General features: G+C 38.9%; 1 protein-coding gene and 1 long non-coding RNA gene across 3 annotated transcripts in view; one reads left to right on the top strand and one right to left on the bottom strand.

The window, feature by feature from the left end:
• Window positions 1-1217: 1217 nt before the first annotated feature.
• tada2a (transcriptional adaptor 2A) lies at window positions 1218-14631 on the bottom strand. 2 transcript variants are annotated; one of them, XM_061877391.1, is made up of 15 exons: window positions 14472-14631; window positions 14107-14213; window positions 13984-14043; window positions 13239-13330; window positions 13013-13170; window positions 9023-9111; window positions 6337-6412; window positions 6207-6270; window positions 5836-5879; window positions 3168-3278; window positions 2847-2918; window positions 2641-2773; window positions 2322-2365; window positions 2098-2177; window positions 1218-1977 (listed from the first exon to the last, which is right to left on the bottom strand). In XM_061877391.1, exons 1-15 carry the CDS (start codon window positions 14494-14496, stop codon window positions 1792-1794), a joined length of 1341 nt encoding a protein of 446 aa, XP_061733375.1. In that variant the 5' UTR covers window positions 14497-14631; the 3' UTR covers window positions 1218-1791. The 2 variants fall into 2 exon arrangements, with proteins under 2 accessions (XP_061733375.1, XP_061733376.1); XM_061877392.1 differs by having other exon boundaries at window positions 6340-6412.
• Window positions 3197-20817, top strand: part of LOC133536821 (uncharacterized) — a 41396-nt gene continuing 23775 nt past the window's right edge. Inside the window, exon 1 of the long non-coding RNA XR_009802559.1 lies at window positions 3197-3308. This is a non-coding gene — a long non-coding RNA (uncharacterized LOC133536821). The remainder of the gene's footprint in view (window positions 3309-20817) is intronic.

Below are 20817 nucleotides of genomic sequence, written 5' to 3'. Positions count from 1 at the left end.
ACTGGGCCTGAGCTCATCTGAGATGGAGTGATGCAAAGTGAAAAAGTGTTCTGTGGTGTGATGAGTCCACATTTCAAATACTTTTTGGAAACTGGATGTCGAAGAGGAAAAAGCCATCCGGGTTGTTCTAGGCGCAAAATTCAAAATCCAGCATCTGTGATGGTATGGGGGTGTATTAGTGCTCTACCTCTGAAAATATTTTATTCAAAACTTGGTGGAAATTTATTCTCCTCAGTTAAGCCCTGAACCAATTAGCAAAGATAAACAAGGGGTTTACTGAATCCAATATTGAACTTAGTGGATATATAGCATATCGGGCAATTTAGAATGTATTACATTTTACTGCAGAGATTGAGAGACCTTTTTTCAGTTTTACATCATGATGTGAATAGTACAATCCACCCCCAAGTTCAAAATGCCTCTTCCCTTAATATTGTTTTACATTATTATTTATGAACCAGGAAGTATCTTTGTAGTCAAACAAACACTTGTTTCTCTTTGAACAGTTTGGCTATGGTGGAGGTCTCTGCATAGTAAATATGCAACTCTACTAATAAACATATACCTGTACAATTAAACACAATCCGATTATACATTGGGAGTGTTTTTTGTTGACCGTGCATTTGTGGAGATACTATGTCTGATTGAAGTTGCAGCATGCGTTGTGCGAGCTTTTGCCACGGCAACACAACAGTTTCCAAGGTGAGGGAAGGGGGGAGATGCTCATGCTTTTGTTTGTTAAAGGTTGAGAGCGAGGGGATGCACGTACACAGATGGGGGAGGAGACAGGGGGATTTAGCAGAGGAGCCTTCAGCTTCGGGGCGCCAATCTGGTTAGTCACGACTCCTCGACCCAGAAGAGGAGCAACGGTGCGCGTGTACGTGTGCGCACAGTTGCCATGACGATCACCTGTGTCGATGGGTTCATCTCTGTTTCTAATTAACACCTTACAGGAGAAGATGTCAAAGTGGGGGGGGGGGGGGGGGATCAATAGTGACCAAGTGAACAAGCAATTAAAAAAACAGGACTTTTTGTTATTTTCTAAAACAAGGAATACATTTTGGACTTTCCCTGGTCAGTTAGTTACTTATAAATAGTACTGCTGGAAATGTAAAACAACAAGTCCTATTGAAAGCATCAGTTAAAAACAAGACATGCTAACAGAACATTTTGTTTGGTAGGAGACTGAGAGGCGTGACAAAACGGAGACTGTGGAGTAAAGTAACTGCATCACAGCTAATGTTAGTAAGCATGTTTATTATTATTTTTTTTTTTACCATTTATGTATACTTCATCGGTACAAATATCAGTGTACTCAACCAATGAGCAACTTGCTGACCAGGTATGAAGTATAAATGAGTAGAAACCCATACCACAACAAAATGTCAGTCAACGTTGGAAAAAAAGTCTGTTTCAATAATATGGTGAAGTGAAATGAATTAGATTTACAGTACATAGCGCTTTTACTCTAGTGACTTAAAGCGCTTTACAGTGAGAACCCCATTATCTACATTTACAGCAGTGTGGATGGCACTGGGAGCAAGGTGGGTAAAGTGTTCTGACCGAGGACACGACGGCAGGGATGGCGAAAACTGGATTTGAGCCGGAAACACCTTAAGTTTATGATCAGCTGCTCTACCATCTGAGCCACACCGCCCCCAATATGCCCACATCTTTTTTAGGACATCAGGAATAAGTCCATCTGTATGGCATCTTGTATTGGAAACAAATCACTTTAATACACACATTGAGAGCAAAGATACACACACACACACATATACAAGTGGGCTCCTATGCTTTGGTGATGTAGCCCTCCTTGATCAGGAAGTCGTAGATTTTGCGCGTCTTGTTGACGTCGATCTTGATAAGCGCTCGGGCCTGAGCCAGACGCAGACCACCTTGACGCCGACACTCGTTGAGCAGCGCCTGCTTGTAGTCCAGGTAGGCGCCCGGCACTAAGCGTACCACCTGACACAACTGCATAAAACAACAACAATGACATTTTGCATTTTGTGTGGCTCTTGAAAACATTAAACAATTCTGGGCAGTTTATGCATGGCTGCAGGCTTCATGCTGAAATATGACTGGGGGGGCTACCTCTTTCTCTCGTTCGTTGAGCTTCTCTGTCCCGGGCAGCCCAGTCAGGTTGAGGGGAGGGGCGCTCCGTCTGCCTGTTACTGTAGAAATGCAACCCAACGAAAGTGTGTGAGTGTGTGCGTAAACCATAGCCTTTAGAGAGCTCCTGTCATACAGAGGATCTTTAAAGTCAGGTGTATTTATGGAGCAGAGTCATGGTGGGTTGGTGCTGGGAGGGTGCATACCTGATGTTGTGATTGTTGTGACAGCCGGTGTGATGCCTGCATCTCTGAAGTCAGGAGATAAAAATGAACATTAGCATCACTACCGATAAACGCGCAAATGAGTGTTTTTGGCCTCTGTTCACACCACTCGAGGCTAAAAACATAAATAAGATTATTCATCACACCAAAGGAAGGTAAAACAATTAAAATGCTTGGAACATGCTCAGATAAGCCACCAGAGGTGGGAAACGAAACAAAAGGCTCATTAAGGAGGCTAAAAATATAAAATAGACCTAAGGGGCGGGGCCACACAAATCCACAGCAATGACATCGCACTCACATGGAGGCTTGTTTGCTGAGCCACTGCTGGCACGCTCTGCCGTCCTGGATGTACTGCAGCACGTCACACAACATGGTCCTCTTCCTGCGCTCGTCTTCACGCATCCGCTTCGCCCGCTCGTACACCTTGGCGCCTGACGAGCACAGAGCACTCTCAGCTATAAAAACGATGCAATGGCGAGTGGGATGCTTTTAGGCTGGACTCACTGCAGAAAGACTTGATCCCGGCCTTCCTGTACTCCTGCAGCCTGCGAATCTCCCGCCTCAGCTCAAACTCCACTATAGTACAGAGAGACAAGAATAGGACGTTACATTTCAGACACTGGTGACACATTAGTGGGGTAGTGCGATAAGTGACGAGAAACCTAAAAAACAAAATAGAAATGCATGGTTGTAGAAGACGATGTATTCCACTGATTGAATAATGCATACGTATAAAGGTAACTTACATTACAATGGACTGTCCAGGTGTACCTAATGTTGCAGCTAGTGACTATATGATTGACATTTTAGATTCCAAATACTAACATGCGTGACTCTCGATGAACTTGTCGTGTTCAACAGGTCCAGTGATTCGAGCAAATCGTCTCATAACGTCATAGAGCTCCTGCACTCCCTTTGGGTAGCAACGCTCCAGTACTGCAAAACCACAAGGGAGAGGGAGAAAAGGTGAGTAGAGCGCGCACACACACACACACACACACACACTCACACACACACACACACACACACACACACACACACACACACACACACACAACACACACCTCCTAAAGAATGAAATTAACAAACATGCATCTCCTAAATGCAGTATGCCTTTAATATGAATAACTGCATTTATAATCACTATATAGAACCGTCACAAGAGGCTCAAAGACGTTTATCGTCTATTTACCCATTGATATGTATGGCTGACAGTGTTGCCGTACTGTATGGAGATTATTATTATTTCTTTTTTTAATGATTGTCACACACACTAGGTGTGGCGAAATTATTCTATGCATTTGACCCATCACCCTAGATCACCACCTAGGAGGTGAGGGGAGCAGTGGGCAGCAGCGGTGGCCGCGCCCGGGATTAATTTTTGGTGATTCAACCCCCAATTCCAACACTTAATGCTAAGTGTCAAGCAGGGAGGTAATGAGTCCCATTTTTATAAGTTTTGGTATGACTCGGCTAGGGTCTGAACTCACAACCTATCAGGGCGGCCAGTGGTTCTCAAATGGGGGTACGCGTATCATGGGGGTACTTGAAGGTATGCCAAGGGGTACTTGAGATTTTTTTTAAATATTCCAAAAAAAGCAGCAATTCAAAAATCCTTTATAAATATATTTATTGAATAATACAAATAAAACAAAATATGAATGTAAGTTCATTAAGTGTGAAAAGAAATGCAACAATGCAATATTCAGTGTTGACAGCTATATTTTTTGTGGACGTGTTCCATAAATATTGATGTTAAAAGATTTCTTTTTTTGTGAAGAAATGTTTAGAATGAAGTTCATGAATCCAGATGGATCTCTATTACAATCCCCAAAGAGGGCACTTTAAGTTGATGATTACTTCTATGTGTAGAAATCTTTATTTGTAATTGAATCACTTGTTTATTTTTCAACAAGTTTTTTTTAATTTATTTGTATATCTTTTTTTCCAAATAGTTCAAGAAAGACCACTACAAATGAGCGATATACAATTTAATAAATCAGAAACTGATGAGATAGTGCTGTATTTTACTTCATCTCTTTTTTTCAACCAAAAATGCTTCGCTCTGATTAGGGGGTACTTGAATTAAACAATTTTTCTCACAGGGGTGACATCACTGAAAAAAGGTTGAGAACCACTGCACTAGGCCACTGAGTAGGTTGTGTCTCCTGACTATTATTGGACTTGCTGCTTCCCTCTTCTTAGCTGCTTACCCTCTGCTGTAATGTGGTCCTTTTTAGCTTTCTGTCGAAATGTGCACTGCATTTATTATTTTGTTGTTTCACTACTTCACATTCAAGCTATCTTAGCGCCACCATTAGCACGTTCTATTATCCTCCTCCATTTGTCCATGCTACAATAGATCAGCATTTTACAACTGTCTATTACTTTATCTAACAAACGGAAATAATCGATATTTTGACATTTGTCCAGCGATTCAGCATCATCTACATTGTAATTGTGATGCATCAGACAAGCGATCATTTTTCCCGCCTCGTATGTATTACAATGTATCTGCCATTGACAGCAACATACAGTGACATGCAGAAACAGTACATATTCTTCCACAAAGTAGAAGAAAATACATAATTGGCCTGTGTTCTCACCTGTCGCTATTCACACATTTTGTTTGTGGTGTGCCATGAAATTTTTGTAATGTAAAATATGTGCCTTGGCTCAATAAAGTTTGGGAAACGCTGAACTACAGAATAACTTAGGTGGGATAGAGATAACAAGACAATAGTCTCTATCTGTGGTGTCCATTCACCACCTCTGATCGTCTCTGAGCTTGGTTTGCGTTGCCGAGTAACGCTCAAGAGAAGGTTGGTGTGAGAGGAGAGGCGCGTGTCGGTCAAGTTCCTCCATCCTATATAATTAGCTGGGGGCGAGCACACAACGTGGATGTTGGCGAGCACGGCACTATGGCGACGCGGTGTTGTAGAATTGTACAAAAACGACACTGCACATACGGCCATGTCTCCACCTCCCACTGGGCACCGACACACAATACTGTGTGTGTAAGAGCCTCCCAGGCTCGGGTAGTGCTTTCCATTATGGCGCGCACACACACACACACCTGGGAACACACTGGCGAGAGACACACAATCTCTGACAGTCTCCATGACAACCAGTCTGCAGCTCGCCGGCTACTCTGAGTTGCCTTTTGTCTGGAGACACTAGAGAGATAAGCAGAAGGAAGGAGGGAGGGTGCTAAAATAAATAAACCATGAGCGGACAACTTCAACTTCCCAAACACTTTCACGGCAACACGTGGCGGCCCATCGTATTTCAATGTCTGAACTCTGCGGCTACATGAGGATGTATGAACACAGCGCTCCTATCGACAAGCATGCAGTGTAGCTTTTTGTCTCGCTGATGTGGGTCACAAGGGTCAAATGCGCTCATTTGCGCCGCGGCTATTTTGTCTGTAACCATAGTAACCGCAGCTTGCAACATATTAGATGCTTCTTCTGGTTTTGAGAGAGACACTCACCCTGGAATTTGCGCATGTTAATCAGTCCATGGTCTCGAATAATCCTGTAAAACAAGAAAATCATGTTCATGTTAATATTAATTCTTGAAAATGTACAACATTTAATGGAGATTGTACAATATTTGACATATTTATGGTATTAATGAGAGCTTCCAACATCCACTTTATGGCAAAGCTTGAATATTATAGTTCCAGTCATTCCTTTCATTGTACTGTTGGATTGCAAAAGATTTGAAAATTTAAACCCTTTTACCTTTGAGGAGTCTATTGAAAGTCTATTGTAAATACATGTTGCTGGAAGTACAGGTGGTTATAGTGCCATCTAGCGATAGACTGAGGTCATTACATACTAATGCATCAAGAATTCATACTTCTTCCTGCGTTGACGCTCTTTTAATCTTGAATGGTATATATCAACCACTGCCAGCTTGAGTGCTGTAAAAGAAACACAAAAAAATAGCAAAATATTTCATTTTGCCACTAAATGGCTCAGTTGCTAGCCACCTCGTAGGATGTCCGAGTCATCGTCCACAAAATCAATGTCCTTGAGATCCCATTCTGCGTAGTTGTCAAACTCCTAGTTGACATAGCAAGAGACTTATTAGTCATCTGGATGGAAATGATTGTGTTTGACAACATCATCACAACCGAAGGTTCCCTGTGAGTAGGCATGTAGCGATGTGACAATTTCATATAATGGCTGGGCTACGCGTTAAAACGATATCAATATAAATCGCAATAGACATGTACTCAATATCAATTATAAAACATGTTCGATGAAATGTTCCAATTTTTTATTTATTTTATGTCGGAAAAAACTAAAAGTTGCAGGAAATGATCACTGATCAGTGGGAGTGAGACGCTAACAGCCAATTAGTTAACAGTATCAACTATAAAATTTGGTTGCACCATCTTGTTGTCTCGCGGTTGATTCTTTGCATGGAGTGAAAAAAAACAACTTTAAATGAGTGTTGCAGAGAGCAAAAAAACAGTCAAAAAAACAGAAAAAGTCACTTAGACAGTATGGCAGTTATTGGATTTTTTTTTTAAACGGACCATTGTCAGACCAATGTGGACCACCTTTGGCCACGTCCACACAAACATGGATACTTAATAAACACATACTTATCTCTGCGTTTAGGCCTCTTGTCCACACGCAGATGCATACTTTTGCCTTTAAAAACACAGACTTTTGCAAATGGTACCCAAAGTGTAGCGTTCCAATGCTCTCCCCTTAGCGTATGCGTGTACATGGCACAAACGGAGACTTGTGATGACGTCACTGTTGTGCGCTGTCATTTACAAAGCTCAACAACACTGCCTTGCTGCCTTTAAACACACTATAAGAGGAATTACTGTATGTTTGCATGTAGACATGCTATTTTTACTTTACATTGATTAAGAAGACACATCAAATTGGGCTTTGCGACACTCCTGCCAGCGCTAATGAGCTGTTTTGAATACGATCGCTGTTGAACCTCCACCTGTTGGGACAATTTTGACAAGCAAGACCTATTGCTCTGTCATAAGAAAGGTGCAACATTATCTTATGTTTTTAGTCTTTTTTTAACGACAAATCCTGAAGTTAACTTACGTGTGTTGCTTCCATTTTTGTAGATGGAACGCGAACGTACAGGCGCGTAAAAATCGACTAAAAAAAATACATATTGTAGCATCCTCTTGGCAGTGTGTTCTGATGTTAAAGACAATATACACTTCATTGCACATGTATCATATCACTATATCAATGATTAAATGCTTTATAATTCCACAAGAGTCTTGCAGAGGCACACGCACGTCCATGTGCTTATATATGGGCACTCAAACATGCAAAATGGTTTCATTTGCTCGTTAGTGCATGCTGATTTTAAGAAATAATTTACACTTCACTGCACATGTAATACATCACCATGCTGCTAAACATGTTAGAATTCTATCAGTGTTGGGTTTCAGCAACACAGGCGCGTGCATGTGCACTTTAAACACTGAAAAAAAGAGATAATAATGTTCCCAGGGCTGTGCGTACGTGCAGGTTGGTTTTAAAGATAATGTACATGTCATTGTGTACATCTAGTATATCAATATAAACATAATAGGAGGTGTAATGCCAACAAGACAGCTGTGGCTGCTTTTTTCAGGCTTCTGATTGGGCAAAATGTGCATGACAGCCGGTGTATACGTTTGTGTGTCGACAGACAGTTTTGAAACCACACTTGTTGCGTGGATAGAGATTGTTTTAACCCCAAATATGCGTTTTTGAAACTGTCTGTTTGTGTGGACATGGCCTGAGCCGCAACGTCCTTGCAGAAAATAGTTATTCTAAGTTTTCTCTGTATTTACATTGTCACAATTTTTTTTGTTACACTTTATTAAGCATTGCTTAACTATTATTTTTGCACCTTCATTTTAAGAGGTTATTGTTATGTGATTTTAAAATGCTGTTTACATTGGTTGTTTTCCATGGTAGTGTTGATATTTCCTTTTCTTTACATAAAAAGGTATACATTAAAAAAAAAAAAGTTAACATTTATCACATTTTTCTCCTGGTCCTTATTTTCGATAGGTCATACAAAATATCAGTAATTATCAATATCAACCAATATAAAAGATTAATATCGTGATACAGTTTTCAGCCATATCGCGGTTATCATTGTCATCATGGTATTGTTGAATGCTTAAAATATACTCTCACACACTCATACTGAAGTATTATTTTGAAAATTAATTACAATCAATAAATAGCAACACAATATACTTTCTTGGCAGAAAAAAATGTTATATAATAATGTTCTGGCTACTTAAGAGGTATAGTATTTTTATTTAAGTGTTTAAATATGTTTATCGTCTTCCATTTAATTTGTAAAAAGTTTTAGTGTTTGTTAAAATTACAGAAAAAACAGGTGTAGGGCGTGTCATTTCCTGTTGACATATTTCTGTGTTAAGAGAGCACAGCCAATGTGCACAATTAAATATCTTAGTTGTTCAGACAGTAATATGTTTATACAAGCTTAGATAGGGAAATGTCCTTTTTAATGGTGAAGGAGGTTAATGACATATTAGCGTTTAAGCTAGCTAGTACCAGCTTCCTTCTCTGATAAATTATACAGTTTATCGTTACATCCCTACCTGTAAGGCAGATCCTCAAGTCACATTTGGTAAAATGAATTAAAATAGGACTGCCCCTCACCTCCATGAAGTCTGCCCGAGCAGGCATGTACCCCGCCATGTCTCGTGACAGCACCGAGTCAAAGGTGGGCCGAGGGGGTTCATCAGTTGCTGTGAAAATAAAATGTTAGCCAAAACACAAAGACATGCATTTGTAACTCTTAAAAATGTTTTAACTGTTATCAATTGGGTTGTACAGGTTCCAATTAATTATGATGCAGATAACATTCTTTGTGAGTGTTCCATTAACACCTATTTTACATTAATCACAGAATCTCATAGAGTTAGTGGGTGCTATGCCATACTGTTGCTTACATTGAAGTAATCGGCTCTAATAATGCTAGTTAATCAGTTTGCTGCCAAACGCTATAACAACATTGGTTCTGTTGCTGCTGTGTTGTGCAATACATGCATAATTGACCACATGGTCAAAGGGAGCTATGTTTTCCTTTACACTTTCTAATGCACTCCACAAATCATTCTAAAACTTTTAAAATGTAGTTGTACTGTTTCAAATTAAAAAAACAAAAAAACAGCCTTTCGCCTGCATCTAATCTTACTACACCCGCCCATTTTGTGGTTTAGGTAAATAAATGCCATGGAAATACTTATAGCATTTTTTCTGCATTTTTGGCCCCGCATATTCAGATTTAGAGGGGCAAACCTGACGGGTCATGTATTTTCTTTCTAAAAATAGGTTGTTTCTTTTGCAGAAAAACATTTAATTTAATTCCTTAATGTTTCAACGTGTGATATTAAACCATACAATGTACAACATATTGGAGCAACGCCGGTGAAGGTGTATACCACCGCGAGCTGCTTTAGAAGGGATAGAGGCAGTGCCTTGGGGCACGGAAGCATAGTTGTCGCGACAGCCTGACGACGAAATTGTGACCCCTAATTAGGGCTGCGCGTTATAGACGATATAAATGATACAACTTCTCTTGTCTGTCAAATTTATATTACTATCGTGATGATGCATGTTAATGACATTCTACCTGTGTACTGCAAATTTTGAAGGCATCAACGTAATATAGCGTTCTTACTAGCAGTTAATGTCCAATCACAGTACAGAGCGGTTTCTAAATCCCTAATCCTCAAATCCATGGAGGTAATTAAAATGTTTTTTATGGGTATCATTTTTACTGTTAATAGCTAAACATGCTATACTAAGAAGAGGACAAAGCATAGTAAACTGCTAAGCTATGGCTCTTGAATGTAAACATGTGGGTGGAGGGATACAAATAGACAGTAACTATACCAAGTTATACCCCCAACCCCGCCCACCTCAACCGACGCACGGAGGGGGGGTTTGGTGTTAGCGGGGTGTATAATATAGCCTGGAAGAGTCATGGATTCATGGGATTCTGGGTAATTGTTATGTTGCATTTATAATGTGTTCCTGTGAGGATGTTCTCCCGAAATGTGTTTGTCATTCTTGTTTGGTGTGGGTTCACAGTGTGGCGCATATTAGTAAGAGTGTTAAAGTTGTTTATATCTCAACTTTCAGTGTAACCTGTATCACCCAGTATGCCTTGCAATATTGTACGTGTATCTGCGGAAGCCACATACAACATGTTACTGGACTGGCAAGCTGTTTGTACATGTTGTAGCAGGCGTCAAAGGCAGTGGCTTCATAGCACGCCCTTATTAATTTATCTGGGGAACCACCAGCAGATATTCGCGAGAATGGTTGCGGCTCCCATTATCTTCTTTATTTTGTGAAACTGGTCAAAATGGCTCTTTGAGTGGTAAAGGTTGCCAACCCCTGATCTAACCAATCAAATGTTTCCCTGCATCTCTGGACGACGATTTTTCCAGAACATTTTGAAAATGCTTCAGCGAAATCAGGCAATTTAGGCCGAAGCAATCACCACAAATCTGAGAAATCCTGGCGCAACTGATCATTACAAAATGTCCCCTGGTTTTGGAATTCAAAGTTAAATGACAAGCAAATATTTTAGTTTGGTTAGTGTAATAATCCATTTGAAGAGGGTTTTTTTGACAAAAAAAAGCTTGGAATAGATTGTTTCAAATAATATTGAGTTAAGAATTGCATTTGCATGCATCACATTTGTTTTCTGTCAAAATTGAAATAAATTTATCAAGAAAAATTAAATGCCTTATTGACGCACATTATTTCCTAGCTTTTGCAAGCCTGTGGCGTAGAGCAGTGGTTCTCAACCTTTTTTCAGTGATGTACCCCCTGTGAACATTTTTTGAATTCAAGTAACCCCTAATCAGAGCAAAGCATTTTTGGTTGAAAAAAAAAAGATGAAGTAAAATACAGCACTATGTCATCAGTTTAATTGTATAACAGTGCAAAATATTGCTCGTTTGTAGTGGTCTTTCTTGAACTATTTAGAAAAAAATATAAAAAACACTAAAAATTTGTTGAAAAATAAACAAGTGATTCAATTATAAACAAAGATTTTTACACAGAAGTAATCATCAACTTAAAGGCCTACTGAAATGAGATTTTCTTATTTAAACGGGGATAGCAGGTCCATTCTATGTGTCATACTTGATCATTTCGTGATATTGCCATATTTTTGCTGAAAAGATTTAGTAGAGAACATTCACGATAAAGTTTAAAAGCCCTGCGTCTACCGGAAGTCGCAGACGATGACGTCACATGTTGAGGGCTCCTCAAACATTCACATGGATTTTAATGGGAGCCTCCAACAAAAACAGCTATTCAGACTGAGAAAACGACAATTTCCCCATTAATTTGAGCGAGGATGAAAGATTCGTGTTTGAGGATATTGATAGCAACGGACTAGAAAAAACAACAACAAAAAAAAAAAGGCGATTGCAATCGCGTTGCATTGAGACGGATTAATATGTTTTTAGAGACATTTACTAGGATAATTCTGGGAAATCCCTTATCTTTCTATTGTGTTGCTATTGTTTTAGTGAGTTTAACTGTACCTGATAGTCTGAAGTGTACGTCCACGGCCGGGTGTTGACGCCAGTGTCTCAAGAAAGTCGACGGCAGCTGTATGGACGGCACAAGCTCAGCTGATATCCGATAAGAGGCGACTTTTTAACCACAATTTTCTCACCGAAACCTGCTGGTTGACATGTAGTCGGGATCATTGTCCGCTGTGATCCATACTAAAGTTTCACCTCCCTGAATTTTAAACAGGGAATCACCGTGTGTTTGTGTGGCTAAAGGCTAAAGCTTCCCAACTTCGCCTTTCTACTTTGACTTCTCCAATATTAATTGAACAAATTGCAAAAGATTCAGCAACACAGATGTCCAAAATACTGTGTAATTATGCCGTTAAAGCAGACGACTTTTAGCTGTGTGTGTACGCAGCGCTCATATTCATAACAGCCCGTGACGTCAAGCGTACACGTCATCATTACTTGACGTTTTCAAGAAAAAACTCCCGGAAAATTTAAAATTGTAATTAAGTAAACTAAAAAGCCTGTATTGGCATGTGTTGCAATGTTAAGATTTCATCGTTGATATATAAATTATCAGACTGCGTTGCGTGGTCGGTAGGAGTGGGTTTCAGTAGGCCTTTAAAGTGCCCTCTTTGGGGTATGTCATAGAGATCCATCCGGATTCATGAACTTCATTCTAAACATTTCTTCACAAAAAAAGAAATCTTTAATATCAATATGTATGGAACATGTCCACAAAAAATCTAGCTGTCAACACTGAATATTGCATTGTTGCATTTCTTTTCACAGTCTGTGAACTTACATTCATTTTTTGTTGAAGTATTATTCAATAAATATATTTATAAAGGATTTTTGAATTGTTGCTACTTTTAGAATATTTAAAAAAAATCTCACGTACCCTTTGGCATACCTTCAAGTACCGCCAGGGGTACGCATACCCCCATTTGAAAACCACTGGCGTAGAGTATAAAAATTTGGCATTTTTAATTGATGGAGCTATTATTTACTGTTTTTTGAGGATAGCAGGGATCTACTGTACCACAAAACTGAGCCCTATCTTCTTGGTGTTTGTGTTGTTGTGTATGCCATGGCTACTCACGTTTAAAAGGAATGGCGCCGTCTGCAAAGTGAGCATCTTTAGTTTTGCGCAAGCTGAGCAGCGTGGACGAGAACAGCGGGTTGTTGATAAAATTCTTCATGTAGTGACTCTCGCACTCCTCTTTGCTTTTGCTGCGCATTTGATAGGCAACATCCTGCCTGGGTGTTCAGAAACAGCACAAATACAATTAGTAAGGTTGGAGATGGAACCATATCAAATCACTGACCAGTTGCCAAAGCCACAGTCCATCACAGCCTCCAGTAGTGCCATCTCCTCCTGTGCCGTCCACCCGGGTTCCAGAACCGGGAAATCTGACGTCTGAATACAAAAAATGATCAGTGAAGACCCATGTAGGGATATATTGATTGATTGATACTTTTATTAGTAGATTCCACAGTTCTGTACATATTCCGTACAATTGACCACTAAATGGTAACACCCGAATAAGTTTTTCAACTTGTTTAAGTCGGGGGTCCACGTAAATCAATTCATGGTACAAATATATACTATCAGCATAATACAGTCATCACACAGGTCAATCATCAGAGTATATACATTGAATTATTTACAATCCGGGGGGTGGGATAAGGAGCTTTGGTTGATATCAGTACTTCAGTCATCAACAATTGCATCAACAGAGAAATGGGCATTGAAACAGTGTAGGTCTTACTTAGGATGATATGTACAGCGAGCAGTGAACATAGTGAGTTCAGATAGCATAAGAACAAGTAAATACATTAGAAGTACATTTGATTATTTACATTAGGTTATTTACAATCCAGGGAGATGAGATTTGAATGGAGGAGGGTATTAGTAAAGAGTTGAAGTTGCCTGGAGGTGTTGTTTTAGAGCGGTTTTGAAGGAGGATAGGGATGCACTTACTTTTACACCTGTTGGGAGCGCATTCCACATTGATGTGGCATAGAAAGAGAATAAGTTAAGACAATTTGGAGGTACTGATATCAACTCACCATAATCTCATACTTGTGATCACTCTGATGTTTCTTGTATTCAAATCCTCTGGTAAAACACTTCACATAAAAAAAAAAAAGAATTGTTAAGTATGTTAGAGGAGCTTCATTTGCCATACTCACCTGGAGACAGAGTAGGAAAGGAGAAGGTCCACATTCAGCACACTTGATGTAAGGCTCTGTTAGATAGGATGAGCAGCCTCTGCACGGTGGTTTGTCGAAGGGGTCATCTGTTGAGAACATGTTCCCTGTTAGCTTCGAAGCTAAAATCAAAGCTAGCTGGGCAGCTTTAGGCATCGACTATAGGCCTAATTCATCGATTATAGTCAAGCAAGCGCGACAAGGAGCATGTGTGTTTTAGTTGGACAGAGCTCTAGCCGAGAAAACACGCTAACACTACCATATGCTAATGTTAGCGTAACAACGCTGACGCTAATGTACAGTATTTGTTCATTGCAACGATACCTATTACAGGGCATTAAACATACTTCCAAATGAGGTCAAGCAGTCCATTGGGCGATATCCCGTCAAAAAATCAAAATAAAACCAACGCCGGAATGGGTATAACTGATGTTTACGGATCGATCGACTTTTCTTGAATCGGCACGGCACCCTGTTTCAGGCAATATTCCAAGCTCTTTGCACACTGATCACAGGAAGGGGGGAAACAATATGTTCAGTTGTCCACAAGATGGTAGTGTTGCACCATTTCTCTTTATGTCGCTCAGTAGACATGACTAGTTTAAAAACGTTTTGTTTTTTAAATGCCAGATTGATTATTAGGAAACTGAAAGCGAGGCCTAAATGTGCAAACATTTAGGTCATGTGGACATATTCTGGTGTGTTTATATATACAGTTATGTTCATAATAATAGCAGTGTGTTTAAAAAGGTGAGTAAACCTCAAAATTATTCAAATAAATTGTATTTTAATGGACACAAATGCATTGGGGACACTGAACATTCTATTTCAAAACCATACAATCAGAAAAAAAGTAATTGAATTCGATAATATTTTACAGAAAGTCCATAAATATAAAACAAAAAAATAGCAGTGCTGACATATTTCTTGACAAAACTCAAATTTACTGTATAAACAGAAAGGCTTACATATTCAACTTTCTTGAGAATCATTAATTAATATTTAGTTGCATAAGCAGGGTTTCTTATAACTGCTTCACATCTGTGGCACATGGAGTCCTTCAACTTCTGGCACCGGTCAACAGGTATTGCGGCCCAGGACAATTGTACTATGTTCCACAATTCCTCTGCCTCATAAACAGCATTTTGTATGTCAGCCGGGATTGTGCTGGCCATTCCATTACTTGAATTCTACTTGTCTGAAACCATGATTTTGTTCGCTTGCTGGTGTGTCTAGGGACATTGTCTTGTTGAACCCATTTCAAGGGCATTTCCTCTTCAGCATACGGCAACATGACTTCTTCCAGTATTCTGATGTACCCAAACTGATCCATGATCCCTGGTATGCAATAAATAGGACCAACACCATAGGAGAAACATCCCCATATCATGATGCTTGCACCACAATGCTACACCGTTTTCACTGTGTACTGGGGCTTGAATTCAGTGTTTGCAGGACGTCTGACAAACTGTCTGTGGCCCCTTTTACCCAAAAAGAACAATTTTACTCTCATCAGTCCACAAAATATTACGCCATTTCTTTTTAGGCCAGTCAGTGTGTTCTTTGGCTAATTGTAACCGCTTCATCACATGTCTTTTTTTTAACAATGGGACTCTGCAGGGGCTTTTTTTCTGGTAGCTTGGCTTCACATAGACACCGTCTGATTGTTCCAGTACTCACAGGCCATCTTAGATCTTCTTTGATCCTCCTGGAGCTGATCATTGGCTGAGCCTTTGCCATTTTGGTTATTCTCCGATCCAGTCAAATAGTTATTTTTCTTTTTCTTCCTCGCCTTTCTGGTTTTGGCTGCCATTTTAAAGCGTTTGATATCAATTTAGCTGAACAGCCTATCATTTTCTGCTTTTCTTTATAGTTTTCCCCCTCTTCTATTAATTTCTTAATCAAAGAACATTTTTCTTCTGAACAGTGTCTGGAACGACCCATTTTACTCAGTTTTTTAAGGACAAATGCACAGCCAGCATATGCAGCGTCAGTTGCTTTGATCCTTAAATAAGGGACACCTGTTTAACACCTTTATTTTTCACATAATCAATGACCTCACTAATTGAACTCAGCACTGCTATTTTTTTGAACAGGCCTCTTTCAGTAAATTATTCAGTTTCACAGAATCAGCAGCATGCACGTCATGCCTGTTGGGTCTGTTGATTTTTTATACATTTTCTAAACCTTCTAGAAACGTACTTGCAGTGTAGAAGTTGAAATTCTAACAAAAACAGTGATTTATCTTGATGTGGGACTGCTATTATTTTGAACACAACTGTATATTTTTTTACCTTGCTATAGAACCGGGGTGTCCAACTTATTTCCACCAAGAGCTGCATACTGAAAAATCAAAGGATGCAAGGGGTGCACTTTGATAATATTGTTTTTTTGTATGTGTGTGTAAAAAGTTTACAAGGTGTGTGTAAATGTGAATAAATGGTTGCTACAGTATACGTGTCTTTGCCTGAAGTCAGCTGGGATAGGCTCCAGCTCACCTCTGACTCTATTGAGGACATGCAGTGTAGAGCAGGGGTTCTCAAATGAGGGTATGCGTAGCCCTGGGGGTACTTGAAGGTATGCCAAGGGATACGTGAGATTTTTTTTAAATATTCCAAAAATAGCAACAATTAAAAAATCCTTTATAAATATATTTATTGAATAATACTTCAACAAAATATGAATGTAAGTTCATAAACTGTGAAAAGAAATTCAACAATGCAAAATTTAGTGTTGACAGCTTGATTTTTTGTGGACATGTTCCATAAATATTGATGTTAAAGATTTCTTTTTTTGTGAAGAAATGTTTAGAATTAAGTTCATGAATCCAGATAGATCTCTATTACAATCCCCAAAGAGGGCACTTTAAGTTGATGATTACTTCTATGTGTAGAAATATTTATTTATAATTGAAAAACTTGTTTTCAACAAGTTTTTAGTTATTTTTATATATTTTTTTCCAAATACCGTAGTCCAAGAAAGACCACTACAAATGAACAATATTTTGCACTGTTATACAATTTAATCAATCACAAACTGATAACATTGTGCTGTATTTTACTTCTTTATCTCTTTTTTTCAACCCAAAATGCTTTGCTCTGATTAGGGGGTACTTGAATTAAAAAAATGTTCACAGGGGGTACATCACTGAAAAAAGGTTGAGAACCACTGTTGTAGAGAATGGATAAATGTATTTTTACAATATGCCAGTTGGACACCCCTGTTAAAAGTAACCACAACTGACCTCTGTTAAAACAGCATATTTTTCTGATAGGGTAAAAAAAAATCAGACCGTAAAAACTTTTTGGGAAATATGTCATTTGTCTGTTCAAACTAACTGCAAAAGAAAGCAAATGGCTTAGATCGGGGGAGTCAAATTAGTTTGTTTTGGGGGCCAAATCAAAGTCATGGCTGCCCTCAGAGGGCCGCTTATAGCAGTAAATATATATGAATATACAATTATAATCGTCTTACCCTTAGCCTGTGCATTTATTATGTATATTTTTTTACGTGCAAATTGATGGATAACTTGCTTTAAAATTATAAGTCAAGGTCACGAGCAAATATTTTAAGTATATTTATTCTAACAAACAATGTTTGGAATATCTGATGGTATAACAATCGTTGCTCTATGAGATAATAAGGTTCAACAGATATTCAAGTCCATGAAGTACATGCAATTTTCTGTCAAAATTGATAAAACAAATTAGGGATCCGCTAATCGGTATCAGCCAATTTTTGTTAAAAGTATGTGATCAGCCATTGCCGATTCATGTCTTATAAAGCCGATCACAAACACTGGTCCAGTCTGACTGACACTATTTATTTTTGGTCCAGCAGCTTTGGGCTCACTGGTGACTTGGACTGGTAAGGCTCATACAGACAAACATCGATTCATTTATTATGATTTTAATTTTCTTAACATAAAAACACACTATTTAAAGGGGAACTGCACTTTTTCTGGAATTTTGCCATTCATTCACAATCCTTATGAAAGACAAGAAAGCATATGTCTTTTTAATTAATTTTAACTCATAAATAAAAGTCAGCCAACAGTGTAGTCAATGGTAGAGTCTCTATTGCGGCCATAAAGCCTACTAAAAAACATTAAAAAAGCGCCATTTAACAATTCATGACCTGAATATTTATCATGTATTAGAGATATTATTAAATGCCTTAGTGCATTTTAAAGTATCACAGAGAGATAACTCGTATATGCCTTTATATTGACACCATCAGCTGGGGAGTTGTTACCTGTGAAAGTTTATTTTAGATTATAAATAATGCCTCTCACTTTGATAGTAGAAGGTTGTGGCCATTTTCTCAACTTTTACATCCAACTTATGACTGCAGAGGGCAAGAAAGACAAGGGAAAGACACTGTTGTGGCAACTTTTATTTTAACCCTTTGTGTGTATTGTGAATAATTCTTCATCTAAACAGGAAAATATCAACATACTATCAGCTTGCATTGAAGTGATTGTTTTATTATGTTTGTTGTCTCTCATGAAGTCTTCTGAGTTTTAACCAGTCAGTACGTGTCCATGCACTAAATTAGTCCGATTTCTCAAATAGTTCGGCTCTAAATAACATCCTGTAACAGATGGAAAAACTTTAATCCAATCATGTTCGATTTTTGAAAAGTCGGACTAACACATCTGGATAATGCGATTGGAAACCAGATCTCTCGAAGGCCGCCGGAGGGCACCATTCGTATCGCTTGCGCCACTCTCAACACGTGAGATATAGTCCGGAAGCAGACACCATTCAACGAAAACATAGGCAACAATTGTAATGAAGCGGAGACTGTTTATTTGCTTCACAAATTAAAAGAAAGCAACATTCTTAATTGCATCGATGAGAGAAAAAAACTGAGATTTATTTAAGAAGGTAGCGAAATAAATAAATATAGAATTCGGACTCCTGAACGAAATACGAATGAGATGGAAGAGAATGAAGCAGGTATCTTAAAGGAGAATGATAATGAGTACACAAACCTCTTCACACTGCATTTGTGCACTCCAATAACTCTGTTTTCCACACAACTGGCAAGATAGTCCAGAACAAGAGCAACCTTCATCTGGAACATTATCAGTCGGGGCACAAACAGTCTTTTCTTTCAGACTTAAAACTTCTTCCATCAATCCACAGAGCCTTATGAATTAACGCCGAGACATTAGAAGGAAAATAGATGGATGGATGGACATTAGAAGGTTTTTTTCTCACCGGATTCCCACCAAAATCCCACTGGATTTTTCTTTACTTCGGACCTGCATTGGCTCTATGACCTTCTCGATAGTAGCTTCATGTTTGTGGCGCAATATAAAATAATTTCTTGATGCTGTCTGCTATTTAACATGAACATAGACATTAGAGACATAGTATTTCTAATCTGTGCCAAATTTTAAGTGGACATCAGGTACAAAAGCCCGAGGCTGTTGACGTATAAGGAGCTGCAGATGACTGGTGTTACGTCATAGGTCAACAGATAAAGCAATACATTTACCTGCACTAAAAGGAAAAAAGAGCGCCCCCCAGTGTACAGACACATGGCGTAGATAGTCGCATTAGAGAGTGTACATGAATACTGGGACTTCACATGTAGGTGTGAAAATACAAAACCAAAAAATAGTGAAGATGGCATGTTGTGTAAATCGTAAAAAAACAAAAAACAGAATACCATGATTTGCAAATTATTTTCAACTTATATTCAATTGAATTGACTGCAAAGACAAGATACTTAACGTTTGAACTGGTAAACTTTGTTATTTTTTGAAAATATTAGCTCTTTTGGAATTTAATTCCTGCAACATGTTTCAAAAAAGCTGGCATAAGTGGCAAAAAAGACTGAGAAAGTTGATGAAATGCTCATCAAATACTTATTTGGAACATCCCACTGGTAAACAAATGCCTGAGAAAATTGCTTAAGATCAACATTTCTTAACTAGTTATTGCAAGGAATTTAGGGATTTCACCATCTACAGTCTGTAATATCATCAAAAGGTTCAGAGAATCAGGAGAAATTACTGCACGTAAGCAGCAAGGCTGAAAAACCAATGTTGAATGCCTGTGACCTTTGTTCCCTCAGGCGGTACAGCATCAAAAACCGACAGTGTGTAAAGGATATCACCACAAGGGCTCAGGAATACTTCAGAAAACCACTGTCAGTAACAACAGTTTTTCGCTACATCTGTAAGAGCAAGTTAAAACTTTACTATGCAAAGCCAAAGCCTTTTATCAACAACACCCAGAAACGCGGCCGGCTTCGTTGGGCCCAAGCTCATGATGGACTGATGCAAAGTGTAAAAGTGTTCCGTGGTCTGATGAGTCCACATTTCAAATTGTTCTTGGAAACTGTGAACGTTCTGTCCTCTGTACCAAAGAGGAAAATAACCATCCGGAATGTTATTGGCGCAAAGTTTGAAAGCCAGCATCTGTGATGGTCCGGAGGTGTATTAGTGCCCAAGGCATGGGTAACTTACACATCTGTGAAGGCACCATTAATGCTGAAAGGTACTTACAGGTTTTGGAGATACATGTGTTGCCATTCAAGCAAAGTTATCATGCTTATTTCAGCACGTGTGGCTTCATAGTAAAAGAGTGCAGGTACTTGCCTATAGCCCGGTCTTGTCTCCCACTGAAAATGTGTGGCGGAATATGACGCCTAAAATCCCACAACGGACACCCAGGACTG

Source organism: Nerophis ophidion, linkage group LG18 (genome assembly GCF_033978795.1).
Source record: "Nerophis ophidion isolate RoL-2023_Sa linkage group LG18, RoL_Noph_v1.0, whole genome shotgun sequence".
NCBI lineage: Eukaryota > Metazoa > Chordata > Actinopteri > Syngnathiformes > Syngnathidae > Nerophis > Nerophis ophidion.
The sequence above is the reverse complement of the archived record's forward strand: the minus strand, read 5'-3'. Positions and strand labels throughout refer to the sequence as shown.

Excerpts from the sequence above, each read along its gene's own strand:
- tada2a (XM_061877391.1), bottom strand. The coding sequence starts at position 14,496 with ATGGACTGCTTGACCTCATTTGGAA. Across the intron at positions 14,044-14,106 it reads CTTTCCTACTCTGTCTCCAG|TGTTTTACCAGAGGATTTGA; the intron begins GTGAGTATGGCA and ends TTTTATGTGAAG. Across the intron at positions 13,171-13,238 it reads GACTGTGGCTTTGGCAACTG|GCAGGATGTTGCCTATCAAA; the intron begins GTCAGTGATTTG and ends CTGAACACCCAG.